The following is a 24,271-nucleotide window of genomic DNA, read 5'->3' as shown; positions in this document are numbered from 1 at the left end:
AAAGTTCCAATTATTAAAGCTCCTCACTACATCAAGATGACGCTTTAAATGTTTTGTTAAATTGTTTGTATCTATCAATTTGATTGTATATCTTGCATATATAGCCCCCTGGTTAGAGTATATCGATATCAACTAGACTTGTGAACTCCAGACGAGTTTAGTGATCCTAGCTAGCTCAAAACTAGTGACTTCTAATTTTTATGACAGTACGTCACAACATGGCGATTTTAACACATTATGAAACCCTTTATATCGCCAATATTAAGTGTCTATCTCTGTTGCGCAATCGGTGTACCCTCATATAGTCTACCAACCCACTGGTCCTGAGTTCAGATACTGTAGGGACTTTTATTTGTATGTAGAGCGGTGAAATTTAAAAAGTTGATTATTTTCCCCCAAAAACTGATTTTTGGGGGGTCAATTTCAAGATGAACATGTGCTAAAAATCAATATCTTTAAGTAATTTAGCCTTTAGGAGAATGGGCTTACAGAACTTTTCCATGTGTGCGGAGGACTCTTATATAACTCCATATTTACTGAATATAAAAGATTTTTGAAAAATTATAATTTTTTATCCAAAATTGCAAATTTTTCTCCTATTTGTCAGAGTAATATATATACTGTACTTCTTATGCATCATGCTATCTATCATTATAGTTGAATAATTTTCTGATGACTTGAGAATTGATATCAAGGTGTCAGAAGCCACCTTATGGGCCCACTAGAGATGCAAATAAAAGAATTTAAATAAACCATAATTAAGATTCCTTATTTTTGCTTCAATGTACTTGAGTCAAATAAAGAAAATGTCCATGGTTGATATCAGATATCAATTTATTTTGAAATATAAAGATCACAAAAAAAGCACCCCTTGGAAAACAACATGGTTATATTTCTTCCAAAATAACAAAATCAAACAACATATAGCACTAATTTTTTCTCTCTGAAAATTATATGGCAAAATCCAACTAACTTTGTAGGGAAAATACAGTCATCAATTTCTGCTTTGAGACTTGCAGTCATTACAATTTCAGCAACATGGGCTGAACAAGTGAATCTGCCTTCTCTTTGCCTTCAAGGGTCTCCACTATTTTCAGTGCGAATTCAAAAGTTGTCCCGGGCCCTCTACTGGTGATCAGCTTGCCGTCAGTCACTACACGGTCCTCACTGTATTTGTAGCCCCCTGTAATAGGATTGGTTCTACATTTCTATATTTCTTACAAACTTGCATATTACAGCTAATTACAGAGTTTTCAATAGATTATTCAATAGGGTATTTAATTTGGTTAGCAAGGTATCACTTTAGGTTTAATTATAGGTCCTGTGGTTACTCAAGTGTAGATTGTTTTTTTTTTCATTCAACCCATTCATATTGCACAAAAATCAGATCCTTGATCCACACCGTGTCTTTCTCTTGTTGCTATATGCAACAATAGAGAAACAAGGAGCAAATCGAGGATCTGATTTTAATCAGATTGATTGCACAAAGAAAGTCTCTAGAACACTCTCTCCTATTGCTAGTTATTCTATTTACAGATTTTTTTAAAATAGTGGTCACCTGAACAGCACTGGATTCTAGAGCATCAATTCTGCTGGGAGTAACTTTGAAATTTTTTAAAAAAAATTTAATGTAATTTAAAAGACTTTTCTGAAGAAACAAACAAACGAAAAAAGTATAACCTTAAGAAAAGGTCATTTTTTCCTGCAAAAATCATTAATAGGTTCCTCAACTCCTGGTGCAACATACAGCACTAATAGTACTTTAGTGCTGTGCCTGCCTAATTGGTTCAAACTTTTATAGCAAAATTATAGGATACATGTAGCAAAAAGAAAATATTCTCAACAAGAAAAACTCAAAATGTGTAAATATTTACTAGATATAACTCACTTTCTTGCTATTATACCTGAGTAATCACATGACCAAGATTTAAACCAAATGTGATACCTTGCTGACCAAATTCAATACCCTATTAAGCAATCTAGCAAGTTATTGAAAACTCTACCAGTATTCTGTAATTCACTGTAAGTCAAAAGTTTACATAATCAAACAATTTACATGTAAAAAAAAATTACCCGGTATATTTGCTTCATGATATATATTGTACAGGTATTTTCATGTATAACCATATCAGCAAAAATAACAAAGTTAAAGCTTTTGAAAAACAACAAGAGGCCCATGGGCCACATCGCTCACCTGAGGAACAATAGGTATAATAAAATCAGCTCAATGGAGTCATAATACAAACTATCTGGACAATGTACAATAATACATGTAGATCCTGTATAAATAAAATCCATTTTCCCCTGGATATTCTTATGTTTATAATCATTAGTCCCTTTTCTAACAGGATGATTTTATAGTCATATCATATGTTGAATATTGCAGTTCTCAAAAAGATCCCTAACAATAGTTTATATATGGGATATAAACGTACATCAAACTCTGAACCTTCTCGTGAGGCCAAAGAATTGTCCTTGGGCCAAAGTCTTAACAATTATAAAGAATCATCTAGCTGATTAGTTTCTGAGAAGATTTTTAAAGATTTACCCTATATATTCCTTTGTTAAACTTTGACCCCCCATTGTGGCCCCACCCTACCCCCAGGGGTTATTATTTTCACAACTTTGAATCTACACTACCTGAGGATGCTTCCACACAAGTTCCAGCTTTGCCAGCGGATTAGTTTCTGAGAAGAAGATTTTTAAAGATTTACTCTGTTTATTCCTATGTAAAACATCGACTTCCAATTGTGGCCCAAACCTACCCCCAGGGGTCATGATGTTCACAAATTTGAATCTACACTACCTGAGGATGCTTCCACACAAATTTCAGCTTTCCTGGCTAATTAGTTTCTGAGAAGAAGATTTTTAAAAATTTACTGTATATATTCCTATGTTTAACTTCGACCCCCCATTGTGGCCCCAACCTACCCCAGGGGTTATTATTTTCACAACTTTGAATCTACACTACCTGAGGATGCTTCCACACGAGTTCCAGATTTGCCGGCGGATTAGTTTCTGAGAAGAAGATTTTTAAAGATTTACTGTATATATTCCTATGTTAAACTTCGACCCCCCATTGTGGCCCCACCCTACCCCCGGGGGTCATGATTTTCACAACTTTGAATTTACACTACCCGAGGATGCATCCACACAAGTGTCAGCTTTCCTGGCTGATTAGTTTCTGAGAAGAAGATTTTTAAAGATTTACTGTATATATTCCTATGTAAAACGTCGATCCCCCATTGTGGCCCCACCCTAACCCCGGGGGTCATGATTTTCACAAATTTGAATCTTCACTACCTGAGGATGCTTCCACACAAGTGTCAGCTTTCCTGGCCGATTAGTTTCTGAGAAGAAGATTTTTAAAGATTTACTTTTTATATTCATATGTTAAACTTCGACCCCCCCATTGTGGCCCCACCCTCAGGTGAGCTAAAAAGCTTAAGTTTACAATTCAATAAGTTTGTTTCTGGAAGAACAGATTTTGAAAATTTTCGTAATAAATATTGACAAATTTTTTACTTTTTTAATCTTTAGCTTTTAAGATCTGTGAACAAACATAGAATTGTGAGCAAATCTCTGTATCTTGCTTATAATTCGAAGCTTAACACTCAAATATGGTTAGTAAATAGAAATTGTAAACAATTAAACACAAGAAACATGCACTACATGTATAACAAATAAAGAACACTATTTTTTCGAAATGAATCATATATATACATGTATATACCTACATATTTCCGTCAGCGATATCAAACTCTATTTAAACTGAATAAACTCGAGAAAATGCCGAGCATCTCAACAAAACCTATTGCATTAATCTACCATTACGCAAAAGATAATGCCGAATTACCGATAGAATGAATTGTATTTCAGTACCCCTACATCAGATTTTGCTTAAATTGCGCAGGTAAACAGTTAACGTAACTGTTTGATTTACCGAAGTCTCTGTTTGATTTGATACGTAAAAATCAAGAAATACAGACGATAGTTTCCAGGTTACAAAGCATAAATAATGAAAACGAAACGAAAATCAGAACAAGCTAACACCAAGGTCATGTGTGAAAACTGTCAACGCATTGAAATATTTAGCCTCAATTTACTTCACAAAATCGGCACCAATATATTTTTCATGTTTCAAAATTTCCCTTCATACGCGAACTGTTGCACAACAAGCAAATTCATCATAGTCAGATCGACACTTTTTCGTATAATGTCATGGCTGCTTTAAACAAAGAACCTCGTTTTAGAAGTATGGAATACGAGTCTTGGTAAAATGGGTATGCAAACCCGGGCCGTGGCAAAATAAATGCCGGGGCAGATCGGCAATTGTCAATTCCAAATACGCATTATTTTGCAGCAATATTTACAGCGAATACAAATATACTAGTCCATCAAATATCCTGAAATTTTAATGAGAATGGCAGATTATTAACTGCCAATCTTTTGTTTTGCCCAGGCCAAGTCTTGCCTACCCAATTTTCCGGATGCCGAACCCGAAGTTATTAAAATGATTGAAACACGCCTTTCCTTTATTATTATTTTCGTAATAACTCAGATTTGAAACAGAATTACTCCTTAATTTTTGCAATTTATATTTTCCTTCCCATAAGGATAATTTATGCTAAACTACGTTGCATTTGCCTCGGTAGTTCTTGAGAAGAAGATTTTTAAAAATGCACCCCCCTTTTTCTACAGTTTCAAGGTTTTCTCCGCTTTGAATACAGATCGGACTTTTATTTTTGCAATTTAAATTCGCCCTCCCATAAGGATGCTTTGTGCCAAATTTGGTTGAAAAAGGATAAGCAGTTTTAGAGAAGAAGTTCAAAATGTAAAAAGTTTACAGACGGACAGACGGACAGACGGACAGACGGACGGACGGACAGACGGACAGACGGACAGACGGACAGACGGACGACGGACAAAATGTGATCAGAATAGCTCACTTGAGCTTTCAGCTCAGGTGAGCTAAAAAAGTAGATCTAATGCCTGTTAAATGGAATCATTTGAATTTGTGGGGACAAATTTTCATGGATTGTATGTTTTTGCTTATTCTTAAGGATGTATAATTTTGTGGATGCATCAATTTTTTGAATTTCAGTAAGAAAATTCTTTCAAATTTGTTTTCGTGGAGGATATAAATTCTTGGGAGAGGGCAGCTATCCACAAATACAGTGAAAATTGAGCCACCACAAATTCTAATGATTCCATAGAAAGTAAAGTGTGTACCTTCCTCCATTTTGCCTTTGACTGAGGGGTGAGAGGTCACTGTAGATCCTGGTTTGATATTATGGCTTACCAGTGCAATGGGTGCTTTAAACAAAAGTACTCGGTAAATGAATGTTAAATACCCGTTTTTAAGGGCAAAAAAATATTTGTATGCTTGCATATTCTATACAACATTTAAAAAGAATTTTACTGCATAGCAAATACATTAAGTACATTGAATATCAAGTGGTAACATTTCAGTCATATTTATACAACAGTAACAAGATTTTTTATTATAAAATTTACATCTGCATATATAAAGCATTATGAATTAACCCGATTCCAAACTGGTCAGGGAATGAATTGATCGAATATCATTGCACTTTAATAAACTTGAAAATAATGCAATATTGGACAATGGCGACTAAAAGAATGTAGCGCTACATAATGCTCACTCATGAGATTATTTTTGTTTTGCATGCATATTTTATGCACATACCTGCACACACAGCTGCTACTAGTTTGTTATTTTTCACTTGTGTTTCCAAAAGATTTCTGACTTCAGCAGACTGAAAACAAAAAACAAAACAAACAATTATTCAGAATACTGATAAATGCCACTAATTTTAATTCACCTATACCTGGTCCAGTATAAGTGAGAATCGCTCTTTGCCAATGGTACCTGCATAATGTTCAGTTGTGCAGGGGTTGAGCTGATTTGATCATTCAGAAGGATTCAGAAATTATTTCCATATATGATCATGCAGAAATGTTTCTGAACAGTTTGATGCAACTAATTTCCATGAAAATATGAAATATTAATTTATGTTTTCTAATCTAATTAAAATTGGACTTTAGATCCGCTTGTCTACTTGCTTAGTTAAAGTTAAATCCTTCTCCATGACATAAAGATTCATCTGCAGGCTCGAGGTTATCTCTGGTTTTCGGACGAGAGTCACTGACTTCCCCTTGATGGGACACCAGTCCATCGCAGGTTAACTCCCAACACACATGTAAGCCGGTACCCATTTTCAGCTAGGTGGACTGTGACAATTTAGATAAAGTTCCTTGTCTAAGTGCACAACACACAATATCAAGTGACCACATAGCAACTTTAAGTTACTGGCCCAACGTCTATGACCACTGAGTCATATGCTCCACAATTAATTTGCCTATTTGCTATATGCAAGTTTTGTTTTCATTTTCTTAGAACACCTTGATCATCTATGTATGCAAAAAAAAACCTGAGAAGTTCCGAATTCTCATGCAAAGATTCAGAACAATTGATTTCATTGGTTAGTTCAAGCTGAAAGGCCACTCTGATTTGAACCTCAATGAGATGTACATGTATTAAATGTTAACTTGTGAAGCTAGTAAACGAGTACCTGGTATATCTAATATCTGATTTCTATTAGATTGTCTCATCTCAACACTTATACATTAGTCTAAGAAACTTACAGCTGCGAGATTCTTGGCTCCATTTGCTCCTCCTGGTAGCACCACTACATCATAAGGTGCAGACTTTGATGCCTCTGCAAGAGTTGTATCAGGGACAATTTTCACATTTCTACTGCAAAGCACTGCTTCACTACCTTGCACCCCTACTAACTTTACATCAATCTACAAAATATAAATTCAATGCTGATACCAATAACATTGGGTGCTTTCCATTAATGTTGCCAGTCTGGAGACGTACGTAATAGGGAACCAGTGACATTAATATATGGAACATTTTGCAAGGTCACAGTATATATGTATACCTGATGAAACCGACGTTTATCTTGAAATTTGATCCAGGAATTAAATTAAGCTATTAGTTGTTCACTTTATTTTTAACTATATAACTATAATACGCAAGCTCCTGTGCGATAATATCAAGACTTCGGTGTCATAAAATGTATGATATAACAGGGGCGCATATATACATTCGTCTTCGGTTATAAAAAAATCTATACAGTATAGAATGTGATATAAGATTTTCATATATGTATGACATTTATTTTTTTTATTTGAAAATAATCTGCAACAAAATAAAATCATACGCCTCCACGCCGCAAAACGTCGACTGAAATAACAGTTTCCATTTCCTCTGCACCTTCTGCAAGTAAAACTGCGGCTGTCTTCATTTTGGAAGCTTGTGTGCAAAATCTGCGTATTAGTCGTGCCAGTGTGCAAGCTAGATTGCTTACTTTCACTTTCAGTTTCCTTTGACGTACGTGCACGTAAAAAATCAACATCGATATTATTTTTCCTTTAAAGAACGTGCACACCTTAAAATCCTGAAAAAAAATGGTTAACATTTTTCTATACATCTCAATGTTATTTTAATTATTTTTTTGCATCCGGATTTTTTTTTCGTAATATATACCCCTTTGGTACCTCATGTATATTATGACAGACAGGGATATCCGTAGCGTCCAAAGTTCATTCAAGCCTACAACGTCTGACGTGCACGTACGCGTGGTTAATACCGGTCTACAAACTCTAAAGATGGGGAAAATCAAAGGTACTAAAGGAAAATTCAAGTGTTTTATGTGCATATAATTAATAAAACACGTAATATGATAGATTTTGTTTATGAAATGGCCGTTTTGTTTTTTACTTCACAGGCGGTCCAGTTGTTGAAATGCAGGGGGATGAAATGACTCGGTAAGTTATGTGGGCGGAGCGTCGTATACTACAATAAATTCTGAACTGCATAAAATAAAATTATTGTTACATAATTGCAATAATTATACCGTCAATCTGTTCTGTCAAAAATGTGAAAACTCATGGGTGGATCTAAAATTTTGCTCCAGATCTGGATTTTGCATTCATTGTTAATGGTAAACTGTATTTCTCACATCATAATTTTTCTCCTTTTCTGGCTTCAAAATCATTTTATTCAGATTTGTTTTATTTCTGTTACAGAGTAATTTGGGATTTGATCAAGCAGAAACTAATTCTCCCATTTGTGGACCTGGAGCTCCACTCCTATGATCTGGGCATTGAGAACCGTGATGCAACAGATGATCAGGGTAAACACAATACATGCATTAATCAAATGTTATGTAATGTTTTATGGTTAAGTAACTAAAGTTTTTACTCTGGCTTGTTGTATATAAAGAGATTAAAGGTTGAATGGAACACTTTGTTTGAATGAATGCATCATATTTATAAATATAGCCACATGCAATAATTTGTTTCAAATACTTGAATAAAGGTAAAAAAAAAAATTTTTTTTCAAAACTCAACTTTAGACTTTCTGATCATTATGTAGCCAACATTTTAATCGTAACCAACAGTACTAGTAAATATGACTTGATATGTATAAGGATTCATTTATTGTTGATCTTAGAAAAGGTAAATTCATCACAAAAATGAAAGTATCACATTCCTCCTTAAATGAGAGAGAGAGAGAGAGAGTGAGAGAGAGAGTACTAACAGATTTCAAGGGAGTTAACTCTTTGATAATTATTCCAGTGACCATTGATGCAGCCAATGCCATCAAGAAATACAATGTAGGCATAAAGTGTGCCACCATTACTCCTGATGAGAAAAGAGTGGAAGGTAGGGATCCAAAAGACTTGACAATCGCTGATTTAACTTTAGCAAAGATAAATATTTCCAATCAAATTCAAATTCAAACTACCATCTCCTCTGGTTTTTGATATGTCAAGACCAAAAACTACCAAAACACACCCATTGCAAGTCCAATAGAAAAAGTAACTTTATAAGAAATTAGTATTTTTTCGTACAGCTTCAGGAATTAGACTTATCTGGAGGTATATAAGCTATAAAAAAAATATGTTCAATCAGATCAAAATACACATTTCTTTTTTTATTGCACATATTCTACAATGACATTTACTCAAAGAAATGAGCTCCAGTAAATAAACGTTAAAGTTTTTCTTTATCAATATATTCATTCTCAAAATTTGTCTCTGCCAAATTTTTATAGAATTCAATTTGAAAAAGATGTGGAAATCTCCAAATGGAACCATCAGGAATATATTGGGAGGCACTGTGTTTAGGGAAGCCATTATTTGCCAAAACATTCCACGATTGGTCCCGGGATGGACAAAGAGCATTGTGATAGGACGTCATGCTTATGGCGATCAGGTTAGTATGTAGCACAGTTATAAACCTGACCCTCTCATGTATTCTTGCAAAGAAGAAGTTTTCAATTCACAAGTAGTATTATAGCTACCGAACTGAGTGCTCTGTAATAGAGAAAAGTCACAAATGTTTCAAAGGGGACTGTTGAATTATCAGTATTTAGTGCTGTTATCTATTTGACGTGATAATTCTTAAAACAAGAAAGATGCCTCAACTGTGCATCTGTGATGGCCATAATTTTGTTCATATTGACTATTTCTAGTGCCAGATTTGAGCAAGTTCTCAGTTGTAGTTTCTAAAAGTAACTGGAAACTCCATTTTCCTGTTTTGTTTAACTTTGGCTCTTCTCTGTTTGCAGTACCGTGCCACTGATTTTGTTGTACCAGGGCCAGGAAAACTAGAGCTCAAATTTACACCAACAGATGGGAGTCAGGCACAAAACTTCAATGTGTTTGATTTCACAGAGTCTGGAGGTGTAGCCTTGGCTATGTACAACACTGATAAGGTATTTGTTTGAGAATGAAAAATATTTATGATAAAATTAATAGCTTGTATTCAGTATAAATAATATCATTATTAATGCTTTTATTTCAAAACTAAGGCATGATATAATACATTTTAGAATTTTCAACTTTATTCCAGAGTATTACAGAATTTGCCCATAGTTCATTCCAGTTTGCACTTCAAAAAGAATGGCCATTATACTTGAGGTACATTAGATGGATTAATTGTTTATTTTCTAATATATTTTACCAATGCATGCATTGTTCTCCAAATAAGTTAATTTATTACTTTGTGAACTAAAAATAGATATTTTTTAAAAGTATATTTTGATCCACATTTTTACTCAACCAATAACTTTTCCATTTCTAAGCACAAAGAACACAATTCTGAAGAAATATGATGGTAGATTCAAGGACATTTTCCAAGAGATCTATGAAAAGTAAGCTAATTTACTTATTGATATCAACAGATGAAGCATTCTTAAAAAATTTAAGAAATAAAATGTACATGTACCTGCACATGTTCTTTAGATTTTATAAACACACAGGTAATCATAAACATCTTAACATTAAGCACACTGAAATAATGATTAACATCTGTTGCTTCAGGCAATACCAAAAGGCTTTTGAGGAGAAAAAGATTTGGTATGAGCACCGACTGATTGACGACATGGTCGCCTACGCAATGAAGTCTGAGGGAGGATTCGTGTGGGCGTGCAAGAACTACGATGGAGATGTCCAGTCCGACTCTGTAGCCCAGGGTAGGTGTCTGCACCCACCAGGGTAGGGCTTTTACTGTGTAATTTTGACCGTGTAGATGTTCAGCGTTGTACATTTACACGTACATTTAAGTTACAATTACAACTACATATATGTACTTGTTGTTGGTTTTCGTAGGCTTTGGATCTCTCGGGATGATGACCAGTGTACTGGTTTGCCCCGATGGCAAGACCATCGAAGCCGAGGCAGCTCATGGAACCGTCACCAGACATTTCCGCCAACATCAGAAAGGAAACGAAACTTCAACAAACTCCATAGGTATACATTATTGATATAATAATGAAAAGGTATTGGAGAGAATGATGTCTGTATATTTGAATTAATGTACATGTTAAGACTAATTGACATTCAATGATTTTGATCAATGATTATCATTGTTTCGGAAAAAATTTGACTAAATTTGGGATAGGCTTCTTTGAAAACATGCACCAGTAAATTACTTTTTTTTAATGCAGACATTGATTAAAAACCTGTGCTTAGAATGAATGAGTGAAAGTTAAGTTCAACACTTATGATGAAGCTTACTTCACTTATGGTGTAACTTTTTTTGATTGAAGCTTCCATTTTTGCTTGGACACGTGGGCTCGCACACAGAGCTAAGCTTGACAACAATGATGCTCTGAAAAAGTTCTCTGATAATCTAGAGAGGGCATGCATAGAGACTATAGAATCGGGCATAATGACCAAAGATCTAGCCATCTGTATCAAAGGCATGAATAGGTAAGAGTTTTGTCATTTTGTGGAAAGCCAAATATTTTGTAAAATCTTCATAGCGAATTAATATTTTAAGTAGATTTGCTCAAGTTAAATAAATTTCAGAGATCTATAATCTGAGAGTACAGGGTAATTTATTTTTAATCAAAATTCACAAAAATAAATTTCATACATTTCTTTTGGTCCAATTTACATGTACAGAAGTACCAGTACTAATTAGTATCAATAGCTTAAAAAACTTCATTTGAAATAAACTACCAAAGCACTTACATGTACATCCATAAATTACCATATCGCTATGGTATCTAATTCCTCATATGACTTCATATTACAGTGTTCAAAGGTCAGATTACCTCAACACCTTTGAGTTCCTGGATAAAGTTGCAGAGCTGCTGACCCAGAAACAAACCAGCTGACTAGCAGGGCGGGACCCTAGCAAGCTGTAACGCAGTCCAAAGAAGATCAAGCTTCAGTTGACCATTGTGAACATAAACCCCATTTTCTTTTTTCCTATTCTTTGTCTAAACATATCAACATGGAGGACTTTTGTAGTATGTGGCATACTATGTTTGAGTGATTAACAAGTTGAAAAATATAAATTTCTATTATTCAGGTTTTTTAAAAAAAATGACTTTTTGAACAGTATTTAACAGAATGATGTGATTTTTTATGTGATTTTTACATGTACCGGTACATGAGTGTTTGATTATTCAGGATTAGTGATTTTGTACCAGTAAGATGAACCTAACAGGGTAGCTGTCAAAATTTATGTCTGTTGAGTGTCTATTTTGTGTCTTTTTATTCTGTCTTTTGATTTTAATCTAAAAATTAATATATTTCAAACACAAAGCAATATGATTTTACATTGTTACTTAATTTATGAATCTACATGTACATTGTAATCATTTTAAAAGTCCATTTTTAATAAAGATTCTTTTTAATGGAAGTTTTAGTGTTCAGTGAATTTAATACATGTGTATGGCATGCACATTTAAACAAGCATGTACATGTACGGTACCTTACATTAGATTGATTTTGAGGCAATCATTTATTGCCCCATGCTGTTAGGCTGCAGATACATGTACCATAAAAAGTAGAGAACTTTTTGTTTTGGTGCCTAAACTTTAGGTAGATAGGTACATGAAATTGATTTTATTTTTCAAATGCACAAAAATAAATAAACCACATGCCTTCAAACAACTGAATTTTAAAAAAATTACCCATATTGTTAAAAAGAATCGGGTCATAAGGGGAGGGCAAACAATTATTTTAAGGTGGCTCAAGAGTGTAGCATGCAATCAAATCTCTCGTCTTGGTCTCGTGTAAAGAGGTATAGCACACTTTATATACGATTTGGCCTCAAATATAGCCTTTTGCAAACATCAGACATTTTTAATAATGTACAATATTTAGTTTAAATATATTCAAAGAAACGTAAATTACACAATCACCATGCTCTAAGAGTCTTAATTATCTTATAATAAAATATTCAGGTTTTGTTAGGGATATATAGGAAAGTAGTTAGTATACGATAAAAAATAGGATATTTGACTATTTGAACCACTCTAAACCAAAGACATCAGATTAAAATTATGTTCTACAGGTATTGTAGTACACATTTACATTGAATTAGTTTTGGTTTAAGGTACTTCACTACACCTTCAAATAGTTTTTCAAATCAGCAGAAAATTACTTGATTATGATAGAGAGCATGATGGATAAGAAAAATATATATCAAATAGGCGAAAAAATGTGCAATTTTGGATAGAAATGATATTTTAAAAATTTCATTCAGTAAACATGAACAAAAGCCACAGGCGGATTGAACTCATGATCTGCAGTTCACAAGCCTGATACTTTAACCACTGAGCTATGACGATTTGCATCTGAATTGATTGATACAAACAGTTTAACAAAACATTTAAATTGCCATCTTGTGACGTAGTGTCTTAAAAGGATAAGTGTAGGTGTAGTGAAGTACCTTAACGTGGCCTTCGTACTGAAAATTAGACAAATATTTCAATTAGTGTCTTTTCTAATAAAATCATGTATATAGCCATATATATTGAAAATGCATCTGCTGAAAATGTTTGATGCATGGCCAAGTGGTAACATGGAGGTCTTTTTGATTTTGTGGTGGCTGGATCGAATCCGGTAAGTAGTAAATTTTTTTTTCACTTAAATTGAAACATGAACAGAATAGAGAGGTTAAGTTACATGTATCTATTCTTCTGGGTTTTTTTTTTAAATTATCTTGTTTAATTCAGTCTGAGTATGATCAGCATACCCAATATAAACAGATTTCTTCATTAACACTATGCATGTATAACTCTATTTACACTTAGATCAATTGCATTCTGCTTGAACTTATCACAATTCAGAATATCAACTACTGTTATATACAGAGTTTCTCGAATTTATGACAAATCAGTTGTTACATAATTTTCTATAAAATCAGTACAGTGCATTTAGGTTTTGAAAATCATATTGCGACACCTTGGTGCATGCAGCTATTTTCAGTAACATGTACTTTCTGTCCAAACACAAGTGTAGGCGAAATAATGGGAAAAGGTGCTATACCTCTTTACGACACACAAAGCATTTCTGATTGCCAAAATATTGAGTTTTAATCAATTCCATGCCATAATAGTGAAAATTTGTCTTTTTTACATATACATACATGTAAAATGTGCATTCACATCTGGGTTGCATTCAAGATCATAGCAGCTATCATAGCCTCTAGCTGGTTGTAGATGTCTAGGTTAATTGAACGCACCACTAGGTCTCTGATTTATAGTTGGAAATATTTAACTAAGATTAATATTATATTGACATAATTTGTGTATCGTGTAATGTTAATATTCATTATAACTTATTTATAGGATGAACAAAATATCACTAAATAAATAGATTTCATATTTGCTACAAAGTGGTAACTACAGTGGCCATCTTGAATTGATGCTTAATATCATAAAATATTTCGGCTAAGAATATATATGTAGTGGCTATGTTAGCTTACCATTCAACAGTGTAGCTGCTACGATCTTGAATGCAGCCCTAATGATGCCAGGAAAAGTCTCCTATTATATGTGCAGTGAGATGAAATTTATCAGACTTTGACTTTTAGACCGGAATAAAAGACAATACCGGTACAGTGTACAGTGTAAGTTTTTAAAATATACAACAAAAAGACTTTTTTAGCAGTTTCATTTAAATTATATCTCTTCTTTTCCTTCCTTGAATGCAAGAAGAACTACGATAGATAATTTACATTTTAGAATATTACAATATACATGTATTTAATTAGTATACATGTATACATATGAAATAAAACTCAAAATTGTTATACATATTGCACTTTATTTTTTTTTATCACAATTGTGACATTTTATTATTATTTTCAATTTTCATAACAACATTTTTAAAGCTTAAAGTGACTTCACTTGAAGCCAACATACTTCAGTATTTTTAACACATTAAATACAGTGTAAAAATTAACATATAGTTTACATGTATTGTAAACAACCACATTATTGGCAGATATGCAGCTAGACGAATAGTGGCATCTCTCTCTCTCTCTCTCTCTCTCCAGCAATACAGAAATAACAAAGTAGTTTCTTAAGTAGATGATGATAAAGCAAGGCAGATGATACAATCTAATCAATCTGATATCATAGACGATAGTCATCCATATCTGAACATGTTCTTTTTTTAATCATGAAAATTTTTAATGATATATAATGTCAAAATAAAATTCCAAAAACAGCATATTTAATTTTGAGATATTCTGGAGCACAATTTACATCAAAACATTAAATTTACATCAAAACATTCATATTTTAGATATCAGCTGTAAATTATTTTTCATTTGTCTACCTTTCCCCTCATGCAAATGCATGTATACAAGCTGTACATGCATGTAAATTAGTTCTGTTCATGATTTATCAACACAGCACAAAAACAGTTTAACAAGTGTCCCATCAATAAGTACATGTATATATAATAAAAACAAAATGAAGCACATTTGTTCATAAGAATTCCATATTCAGATCATCAAACATGTTACCCCCCTGAGGAGCGGAAGAGGGGCCCTGTTGAGCCATTTGGGGCATGTTTCCCTGGAGCACCTGCCCACCCCCCATCACTTGTTGGTGTCCCTGGTGTAGAATCTGACCGCCTCGCCCTTGGGTGATGATCATCTGGGGTTGTCTCTGGCCCTGTTGCTGCTACAAAAAATATTGAAGTCAGTTTAAAAGGTGTACAGTCTATCCATTCGTTTATCAGATACGTGGCTGGCCAAACAAGTACCGGTAATGACAAATACATGTACTAGCACATGTAATATTTTGCATTTTGACAAATGATGCTTCATCAGTTAATTTTATTTTCATCTTAATACGGGAAATAAAAAAATGTATAACAGCCTGTACATTGTAATTAGTACAGTATATACATGTATTAAACACCATCAATAATCCACAAAGTAAAGTATAGTGGTTTTGTGCTCTAGCTATAAAGTACACAAATATGTACTTCTAAAAACGGGGGATGTCAATTTGTAGTTTTAGAGGTTGTAAACGGTGTTTAAAGAATTCCTCAAGTAATAAGAGAAATGAATTTAGAAGAAAAATGTCTTTTTGGTGATATATTTGGAAAGAGAAAACTACTTTCAATCCATAATTTGAGTCCATATTTGTGTTAAACCGTCAACCCTTCCCCAACCTCTACCTGTTGCATCAGCAATTGAGTCAGCTGTTGTTGCTGCTGATTGTTGAGACCAGGTTGTTGCTGCTGCTGTTGCTGCTGCTGCATCTGTTGCATTTGGAGTTGCCTTTGTTGCTGTAATCTTTGTTGTGCTGTAAAAATTATATGTAACTGCATCAGAAAAAGAAACTACTGAGTTACATTTTGTTGTACATGTGTATGTATTTGAAGTGCTTATGAATTACTGTGCTGCTTTTATTTTTTCAACTGGATTGGGGGATTTGAAAAGAAATCAAATGGTCCTGGATTGTGGATGTTATACTGTACTTAGACAGGTTATTGTTGATATAAACTGTCAAACAGAAATATATGTAGTTTAAACTTTATACACTAAGAATGGCTTTTACCCAGTAGCTTCTGTTGTTCTTGCTGTTTTGCTATCTGTGTTGCCTGCATTTGCTTTTGCTAAAATAAAACAAATTGTCAAAAGCATGTTGATAATGCAAACAATTGTTCATTGAATTTGTGTATATCACAATATAACATTTTCCTACCATGTTCGCCTGTTGTTGAGTCATCATGGGATTCTGCATGCTAACCTGTGGCATCTGTTGTACCTAAGTATGATTCAACGTTATGTTAAATACATGTAATAAAGTTTCAAAGCCATTTCATTCATCACAACAACAAAATTTCTGGCACTTATCTAAAACGTTTGTAACAAGATGATAAAATACATATTCTTATATCTATCTTTTATCTATTTTTACCCCAAATTGGGCCCCTTGGGGATTCTGCACTGGTTGGTTGGGCATGGTTTGCTGTGGCCCAGGAAACCCTGTCTGCTGTGGCATTTGTGGTTGCTGATCCGGTCTTTGCTGCTGTTGTTGTTGCTGGGAAAAAAATTTTAAAATATAATTTCATTGTGCTAGCAAAACATTTTTAATAGTTATTGCAATATTATATACAAATTACCGGCAAAGACATTCATTGCTGTGAACTAGTACTTTAATGTTTTCCATTTAATAGTTTAATATGGTAAATGTTTTCTTGCTGGTTTTGGTGAAAATTAGTTTGGGGAACCAGTTTACCACTTTTTGAATTAAAGCTGGTTTAAAGTAAAATCAATTTTTTCAAAATGTATGCACTGATAAATTATAATACTGACCCTGATTTTGTGGGAGTAGATAACACTCCTTATCCCGTTTACAAACGCAGTCTGGTCATTGGGGATAAGTCCGATAAAGGCTCTTCTTTTGTTGCTAAACAACAACAGTAATACGCGAACCTCACACTGACTCCCAGCTGGAAAGTGTACACAACCAGCCTACAATGAAAAGTCAGTCCAAAATCACAATGTACAATGTACCGGTACATGTATATTTCCACGGGTGGTCAAAATTTTTGTGACATCCTGAATAAAGATGACATGATCTCTTGAATAGATTTTATCAAACATACATTGTACCAATAGGCTACAGTATATGCATACATTTACATTGTAGCTTTGTATTAAATTAATCAATGGCTGAGATTACCGGTATTTTTCAATTCTTTTATTTTCCTTACAAATCACATTAATATTGCAGATGTAGTGCCCAGTTACTAGCCAAAAATCTATTGCCACTAAACCATATGCATAAAATCCAATGCACTTTTACACATGTATCAATGAAATCATCGTAAAAGAGTGAACTTACAAAACCAGTGCCCATGACTTTGTACAGATTCCTTAGGTCGTCAAGGTTCTGACTGCCAAAGTGGAACGCCACCTGGCGGGAGTTTTTAAAGAGAGGCTGAAGCTGAGTGGAGTTCAACAGGGACTGGGGGATCAACTGCATTATCAGGACCTTCGGCCAGTTCATGGCATTTCTGGAAATATGAAGGAAATAGATTAAGTTTTAAGATTCATTTGTAAAATAAAATTGGCAATCCTTAACAGGAACAAGGGTTTATTGTGTTGTGGTTGAAACCGAGAAATTCTGTTGAACAGGTGAAGTCTGCTCTGTTCAAAATATTACACTGTGAACATCGAAATGAGAAGTTACAAAAAATCACATTTCTTAAAAACATTTTGGGTGGAAATCTTTCAAATGAAGATCATTGCTTTACATGATTAAAGATGGATGAACATGACCCTGACTAAAAATAGATACCGGTAACAAAGTTTTACTGTATGCATTTCATCAACTGACATCCCGGAGCATCTGAGTATGATTGTGAACGTAAATATACCAGTACATGGGACATATGTTTAATTAAGCATTGTCTCCCTCAGATCTTTTTTTTAAATTGTTAATTTTAGTATCAAATTTAGAAGTACAATTATAGGCATCTTAGTTTGAATACCGGTATACAATAATGTACATATACATGACAATCAATTCACTTAGTTAATGAAAGAATCATCTTATGACATTACATTTAGTAATTTTATTTGTCTTTCTGTGTGGAATGGAATACATCTTTTTCTTTTCTGTAGATAAGAAAAGTATATACATGTAAATGCGTGCATGTTCACTAGACCTGTAATATTTTTTTCATGATGAGCAAATGCTTTATGGTCTAAACTAAAATTATTTATGCTTGTAGAAATCCAGAGTGTTGCTTACATATCTGGGTCGGCCTGACCTATGGACAGGTGACACTGGAGCTGGCGGTTGACTTTGGGGGTCTGGGGTCCCCCCGCCTTCATCTTCTCCTGCCACTCAAGGATCCCTTGCCAGATGATTTTCCTGTCCTTCATCTGGTTGGGCTGACCGGGCTGTGCCGGCATGTTCACATTGGGCTGTTGATCCATCGTGGGCTGGGAGAACACGGGTTGGTTGATGGGATTGGTGGCCATTGCTGAAAATAAATCCAACATAATAAACTACAAACATCATGTGGCAAAGTCCATGTACATGTATGTTTGTGTTAGGAATACTGTAGAAGTATTTATTTATGCCGGTGGTTAAGTACGCGTTTTGTAAAGTCAAACATTAGGCGTAGATATTAACTATGCGAAAGCATGATTAACCACTCTAAAGTTTAATTTTTTTTACTATATATGCCCGGGGGTATTATCCGCAATTTTAACTAGTGTAAATTTCCCCGACACGTAAATAACCACTTTTACAGTACTTGGTGCCAACTGAAAAAGGAGCTTTATTGCATGAAGGAATTCCACCTTGGTTTTCAGTGGGGTTTTTTTAACATTTACAACTTTTAATTTGGAGCATGAACTATCATCTAGATTTTCTTATATCTGCCAGTCAGTATCTCCATCACGCTAGAAGAAGCTAAGATGCAGTGCAAGGACATGTTCTGATTTAAAATTGAATATTTGATTTTTGCGATATGAATACAATTTCATAGCCAGAACCTACACATGTAAATCACTACTTAACATTTTATACTTCATAATTTTATTTACATGTACAAGTAATTTGATGGAAACTATTACCTGTGCTCCTATTCTGCATGTCATTCGGCATCATGTTCTGCTTAAAAAAAATAAAAGTGAATATTAAGGGCAAAATTGTGTGCAAATTGGAGCACCTCTTAATGTTTTGATTACATTTTCACTTAGATTTTAACTCTATTACATTATGAGATCTACCAATGTGAACCCACCATTTTCATTGGATCATACTGAGACTGTGGTGGCATTTGATTGGTTACTTGGGGCTGTGATACCATTGGTTGTTGTTGGGGTTGTTGCTGAGGCGGGTTCTGCTGCATCGGTGGCATTGCTGGACTGTGCTGCATGGAGATTCCTTGGGAGGGGGATGGCTGGCTCATTTGAGGTTGCTGTGGAGATGGCAAAGATGGCATACTGGATACAATGGAGTCTTGTGTACCGAATGCTGTAAAACATATGTACATGTACTAGCTACTATTGAAGTGCATACATAAGTAGGATACTGTGGTTATAATTACTATTCATTAAGCACCAATTTTTAAGGGGATACTGGTGCAAATTGTATTTGTATAGTCATTGTCAACATATTTACTTGTCCTCTAAACTGTATTTCATAAACTTCATAAAAATTGACCTCTTTGAATATAAATAAAATTGCAGTGAAAATATTTATGGATTTGCTCCTTTTTAAGAGAATTACAGCTTTTTGATATCTCTGCATTTTCCATAAGTAACAGTAGATTACACGTAAATAAGAGAGGAAATAAAACCTACGAGTTCCACCAGATGTCGTGTTGGGTTTTTTGAATTCTGTAGAATCCTCACTCAGTGAAGGGGCTGGTGAAAATCCTGTGGAGGGGGCAAAGCTTGGGGGGGCAGGACTAGACGGGTTTTCTATGAATTGAAAAATCAAACAAATATACTGAGAGTTAAAGTCAACACAAATTGGGCAAATTGATGTTGTATTAAAGTCCAAGAATGTAGCAGAAGTTGGATGTTATACATGTACTAGTAGCTACTACATGTACTACTAACCAGCCCATTTCACAGGTATGCATAATTAAATTTGACTGCATGAGAGTATAGGATCATTAGGATGACATGACAAGATTCATATGCCAAGGATCAAATTTAAATTGTTACAAAGTATGAATATGATAAAAAAAAGATGCATTTATATTTAATATTTTTTTTATCTATGCAATAAATATTTAGGAGATTCTTCATCAATCTTACAGATACAATGTACATGTATTTATTGTTATAAACTAATTATTTGTTTCTTAATTGACATCAACTGGTTAAAAAAAATGACTACTTGTTCTTGGAAGATAAGCAGAGAACTATAGTGTTTAAATCTACCAGCCATTTAATTCAAACATACAGTGTATTTCAAGGTAAAGACACTCATCTATACTCACTATTTTCTGCAGGCTTCTCTATGTTGACATGGTCCCCAGCTGGACTGTGGGCTCTCTCTGTAATGAAAACATAAAGTCAAAAAATATGCATAGATAAATTATATATTGTTTTTAATCCTTTCAGTATCATAACTATCATTTTACTGTTGACATTGACCTATTTTATTGATATGAACTGAATGTAAGTCTAATCATGTTTCATGAAGCTTACCCTCCAGTTGGAACCCATGCAGTAACACAAGATGGCGGGGGTCTGTGGTGAAGTCTTTGACTGGGGCAGACATGTCTGTGGGTAGAGTTGACTGCAAACAAAGAGAAAAATCAGAAATAAAAATGGTCTACTAATCCACTATACTCAATTTATAAAGGCTATTAAGTATATATGGGTTATGCAAATATTGTAAAGGTTTCCTCTACAATTACATGTACATGTTCTTATATAATAAAACTTTCAACTTATTCTAAGATTTGTTCACTAAAAATTTAATGATTGCATTAAGCTTCAATTTATTTGAATAAAGTAAAAATGAACTACTTTAGTTGAAATTACATGTATGTCAATGAAGAATTTATTCATTTATTTAAATCATGCAGTACAAACCTCTTCATACAGCTTCTGAAGAGCTGGAATTTTTCTTGGAGAGATAATTGAAAGGTGTATCCCTCTCTGAAAATGAAAGCCACATTGGAAAAACAAAACTTATTAATGTACCTGTACTTGTATAGTTCTTTACTGCCACAAAAATTATTGAACATTAAGACTTTGCTTGATGATATTAATAGTAAAAATGTTGCATAACAAATTAATTCAAATTAACATACCGTATTTTTCGGAAATTAGGTCGATACTTTTTTTTCCAAACACGTAGACCTCGCCCTATTCATCGCTTCGCCCAATTTATGTTTTTTTTTTTTGGTTGGAAAATTTGATATGAAATTTTGCAAAAATTTATGCAACCTTCCAATAAAATCATGAGTGTTTACTATAATACTGCTTGAATTTCTGTGTAAAAATCGTATGGATTTTAATCAATATACTGTAGTAATTTATCATTTAAACAAAATTAAATGTAGATAGATTTATTTCTTCTTACATTTCTTGCTTAGATCACTGACTGAATCATCTTTCGATCATTATTATATGCTGTCATGCATTTTGATCGTGTGCTTACGATAAACAGGAAATCAATTTCACGCAGTAAAAGTAAAAAGAGAACCGTACAAAGGGTATTTACGGGGAAAAAATATCGTCGGGTAGAAATAAAAAAAAAAACAATTTGTTTTATAGTAGAATTCATGAACAAGTTTTTTTCTGTGTATTCAACATAAAACTTCTGATGAAATTTTAGCCAGGTGTCTCTGAAATCAGTCTGGGTAGCACTTACTTTGTTTATACACAGTTGAACTCTCGGCACGTGCTACTCATGCCCGCAGGCTTCAATAAGATAAGATGTTGACTCGTGTGTTATAATTATATACACAGTAAAAAGTCACACAGAGACACGGGGTGGCATGTGCTACCGTAGTCATGCCTCCAGGCTAGGTTACTATCCCCCGGTTAACAACAGTTTGTACACATGGCAGGGAAGTAATAAAAAACGATCTTAAATTAAAAAGCCGTACTGAATTAATTGGTTTGAAAATTTTGATGCAATTTCAGACATTTTCTTACGATGTTTTCAAGAAATAGATTTTATTTCCCTTTTGTTTAAAACTGTGAAATAAGATTAAAGGCTACCATATGATAACGTTATTGGTTTAAACCATTTATTCATTAGAACTAGCGGTAATTTTTCGACCAATTCTTCGAAGTCGACCTATTTATACTTTTTTTTATTTTTTGGCTATAAACAGCCTTTTTCGCCCAATAAACCGTATCGACTTAATTTTCGAAAAATACGGTATTTGATGTACAAACCTTGGCCATCATGCTGGCTAATTGGTCTGCCATGTACCCCACATAGCGAACACCTTCCTGGCTGGGGAGATTGTACGGAGGAGAATTGCATACCAATATACAGTGTCGCTGCACAGGTAATCTACAAAATCATAACACCTGGTTACATTAAAATATCTGAGCATTAATTTATTGTCCACTGCAAGCATAATGGTTTGAAAAAAGTTAGATGGATAGAAACTATTTGACAATTTGACAAACAGCTGAAGAAAATCAGTCTCACCCAATATCTATTCGAACTTTCTGCAGATCATCGAAAACATGTAGAGCTGTACTCAACCCCTCTGTTATGTGACTACACGACTCCCCGCCTCCTCCAATTAATCTGTAACAAGAAACATGTGTGCATGCATTAAAATTACTGGTGGATACGTCCTTTTATTCACTCAAGCTACTGAATCATAGGGTATATGAGGAAAAAAGAATACATGATATATTACACATGTACAGAACAAATAAATTTTGGTTAGCTGTTGTTTTTAAAAGTACATATTTCATTATATCATGTAGATTTAAAGTGTTTTTATAGATTGCAATTGTACGTTTTAAAATGTTACTGCAATTAAGTGATCATAGTCTAGCAAGGAAAAATTTTGGCGAGAATTTTGTCTAAACAATACCTAACATTATAGGATGTTCAATTAATAATCATGTCTTACTTTTATCTTCCTTGACTTACCTGCATATGGAGATTAATAAATAATTATTATAATATCTTACGGTAAATCATCCAACCAGGTGATGAATTCATGAATATTTGTTGTTACACCGGAACATCTTGAAGTTGTGTCGGGAATAACATCAGCCGAAAAGAATGTGACAAGATTGTATAGCGAACAACTGTACTGCAAAACAAATCATTTTGAAGATCAACATATGGCTTAAGACAAGCACCTTCTATCAATATTTCATTTACAATTCTAAACACAATGACAGGTGTCAAAATGAGGATATTTACATCATGTCCAATGTCTGTTGGGTCAGGAGGGCCTCCATTGAAAACTCTGAAATAGAAATATGATTTAAAAAAAGATGTGTTTCACTGTTTGTATATCAAAATAATACTCGTCTTGACACTATCAACAACAGATTTTTTTTAAATTTAACGAAAACAAATTTATTTTTTGATAACTTACTCCAGAGAAGGAATAATGTAGTATTTCTTCAGTACATCAATGTAGGCACTAAGATTTGCAGTGGCCTCAACAACCAGAACAACATCGGCTGGGTTAGCTTTCTGTTCTGCCCCTACAACCATTTTTGTTGAGGAAATACGAAAAAAGTGAGTTACTTCCCTTACGATGAAGATTTATTTTGGAGTAGGCTAATCAACGAAAAATGATGTTTTATCATTTTTATTTTATTTTGTCGATATATTTATTTCTTTTACCATGAAAAATTGCAAATAACAATTTTTCTTTATGTATCTTTCTAAAAGCATAAAGTATAACGCGATTATATAAAGATAATTATGACAATG

At 33.8% G+C, this 24,271-nt stretch overlaps 3 protein-coding genes across 4 annotated transcripts; 1 reads left to right on the top strand and 2 right to left on the bottom strand.

Annotated features, from left to right (window-relative positions):
• Positions 1–816: 816 nt before the first annotated feature.
• On the bottom strand, positions 817–7,413 carry LOC128156927 (glutathione-independent glyoxalase DJR-1.1-like). The gene is made up of 5 exons (XM_052819265.1): positions 7,254–7,413; positions 6,670–6,831; positions 5,711–5,780; positions 5,233–5,316; positions 817–1,183 (listed from the first exon to the last, which is right to left on the bottom strand). The coding sequence occupies exons 1-5, from the start codon at positions 7,335–7,337 to the stop codon at positions 1,023–1,025; spliced, it is 561 nt and encodes a 186-aa protein (XP_052675225.1). The 5' UTR covers positions 7,338–7,413; the 3' UTR covers positions 817–1,022.
• A 172-nt stretch (positions 7,414–7,585) lies between these two features.
• Positions 7,586–12,250, top strand: LOC128156919 (isocitrate dehydrogenase [NADP] cytoplasmic-like). The gene is made up of 12 exons (XM_052819255.1): positions 7,586–7,717; positions 7,821–7,860; positions 8,122–8,228; positions 8,674–8,760; positions 9,152–9,312; positions 9,668–9,814; positions 9,952–10,019; positions 10,184–10,252; positions 10,422–10,573; positions 10,710–10,850; positions 11,150–11,312; positions 11,641–12,250. Exons 1-12 carry the CDS (start codon positions 7,594–7,596, stop codon positions 11,720–11,722), a joined length of 1,341 nt encoding a protein of 446 aa, XP_052675215.1. The 5' UTR covers positions 7,586–7,593; the 3' UTR covers positions 11,723–12,250.
• Positions 12,251–14,668: 2,418 nt separating this feature from the next.
• On the bottom strand, positions 14,669–24,087 carry LOC128170532 (mediator of RNA polymerase II transcription subunit 25-like). 2 transcript variants are annotated; one of them, XM_052836320.1, is made up of 19 exons: positions 23,928–24,087; positions 23,750–23,795; positions 23,512–23,636; positions 23,015–23,116; positions 22,753–22,873; positions 21,436–21,501; positions 21,046–21,136; positions 20,835–20,891; positions 20,188–20,307; positions 19,626–19,858; positions 19,456–19,495; positions 18,623–18,857; positions 17,711–17,882; positions 17,179–17,337; positions 16,781–16,903; positions 16,565–16,627; positions 16,418–16,475; positions 16,035–16,162; positions 14,669–15,532 (listed from the first exon to the last, which is right to left on the bottom strand). In XM_052836320.1, the coding sequence occupies exons 1-19, from the start codon at positions 24,047–24,049 to the stop codon at positions 15,335–15,337; spliced, it is 2,259 nt and encodes a 752-aa protein (XP_052692280.1). In that variant the 5' UTR covers positions 24,050–24,087; the 3' UTR covers positions 14,669–15,334. The 2 variants fall into 2 exon arrangements, with proteins under 2 accessions (XP_052692280.1, XP_052692285.1); XM_052836325.1 differs by having other exon boundaries at positions 19,456–19,492; positions 23,928–24,086.
• Between the last annotated feature and the right edge of the window lie 184 nt (positions 24,088–24,271).

The sequence above is a fragment of the Crassostrea angulata genome, chromosome 1, assembly GCF_025612915.1.
Source record: "Crassostrea angulata isolate pt1a10 chromosome 1, ASM2561291v2, whole genome shotgun sequence".
NCBI lineage: Eukaryota > Metazoa > Mollusca > Bivalvia > Ostreida > Ostreidae > Magallana > Magallana angulata.
The sequence above is the reverse complement of the archived record's forward strand: the minus strand, read 5'-3'. Positions and strand labels throughout refer to the sequence as shown.

Coding starts and splice junctions, on each gene's coding strand:
- LOC128156927 (XM_052819265.1), bottom strand. CDS start 7,337: ATGAAGACAGCCGCAGTTTTACTTGCAGAAGGTGCAGAGGAAATGGAA. Junction 5,781..6,669: donor GAGCCAAGAATCTCGCAGCT/GTAAGTTTCTTA, acceptor TTTTGTTTTCAG/TCTGCTGAAGTCAGAAATCT. Junction 5,317..5,710: donor AGTAGCAGCTGTGTGTGCAG/GTATGTGCATAA, acceptor TTTTGTTTAAAG/CACCCATTGCACTGGTAAGC.
- LOC128156919 (XM_052819255.1), top strand. CDS start 7,594: ATGTATATTATGACAGACAGGGATATCCGTAGCGTCCAAAGTTCATTC. Junction 8,761..9,151: donor TGATGAGAAAAGAGTGGAAG/GTAGGGATCCAA, acceptor AAATTTTTATAG/AATTCAATTTGAAAAAGATG. Junction 9,313..9,667: donor GTCATGCTTATGGCGATCAG/GTTAGTATGTAG, acceptor CTCTGTTTGCAG/TACCGTGCCACTGATTTTGT.
- LOC128170532 (XM_052836320.1), bottom strand. CDS start 24,049: ATGGTTGTAGGGGCAGAACAGAAAGCTAACCCAGCCGATGTTGTTCTG. Junction 19,859..20,187: donor CACGACATCTGGTGGAACTC/GTAGGTTTTATT, acceptor TATGTTTTACAG/CATTCGGTACACAAGACTCC. Junction 16,476..16,564: donor CTCAACAACAGGCGAACATG/GTAGGAAAATGT, acceptor GTTTTATTTTAG/CAAAAGCAAATGCAGGCAAC.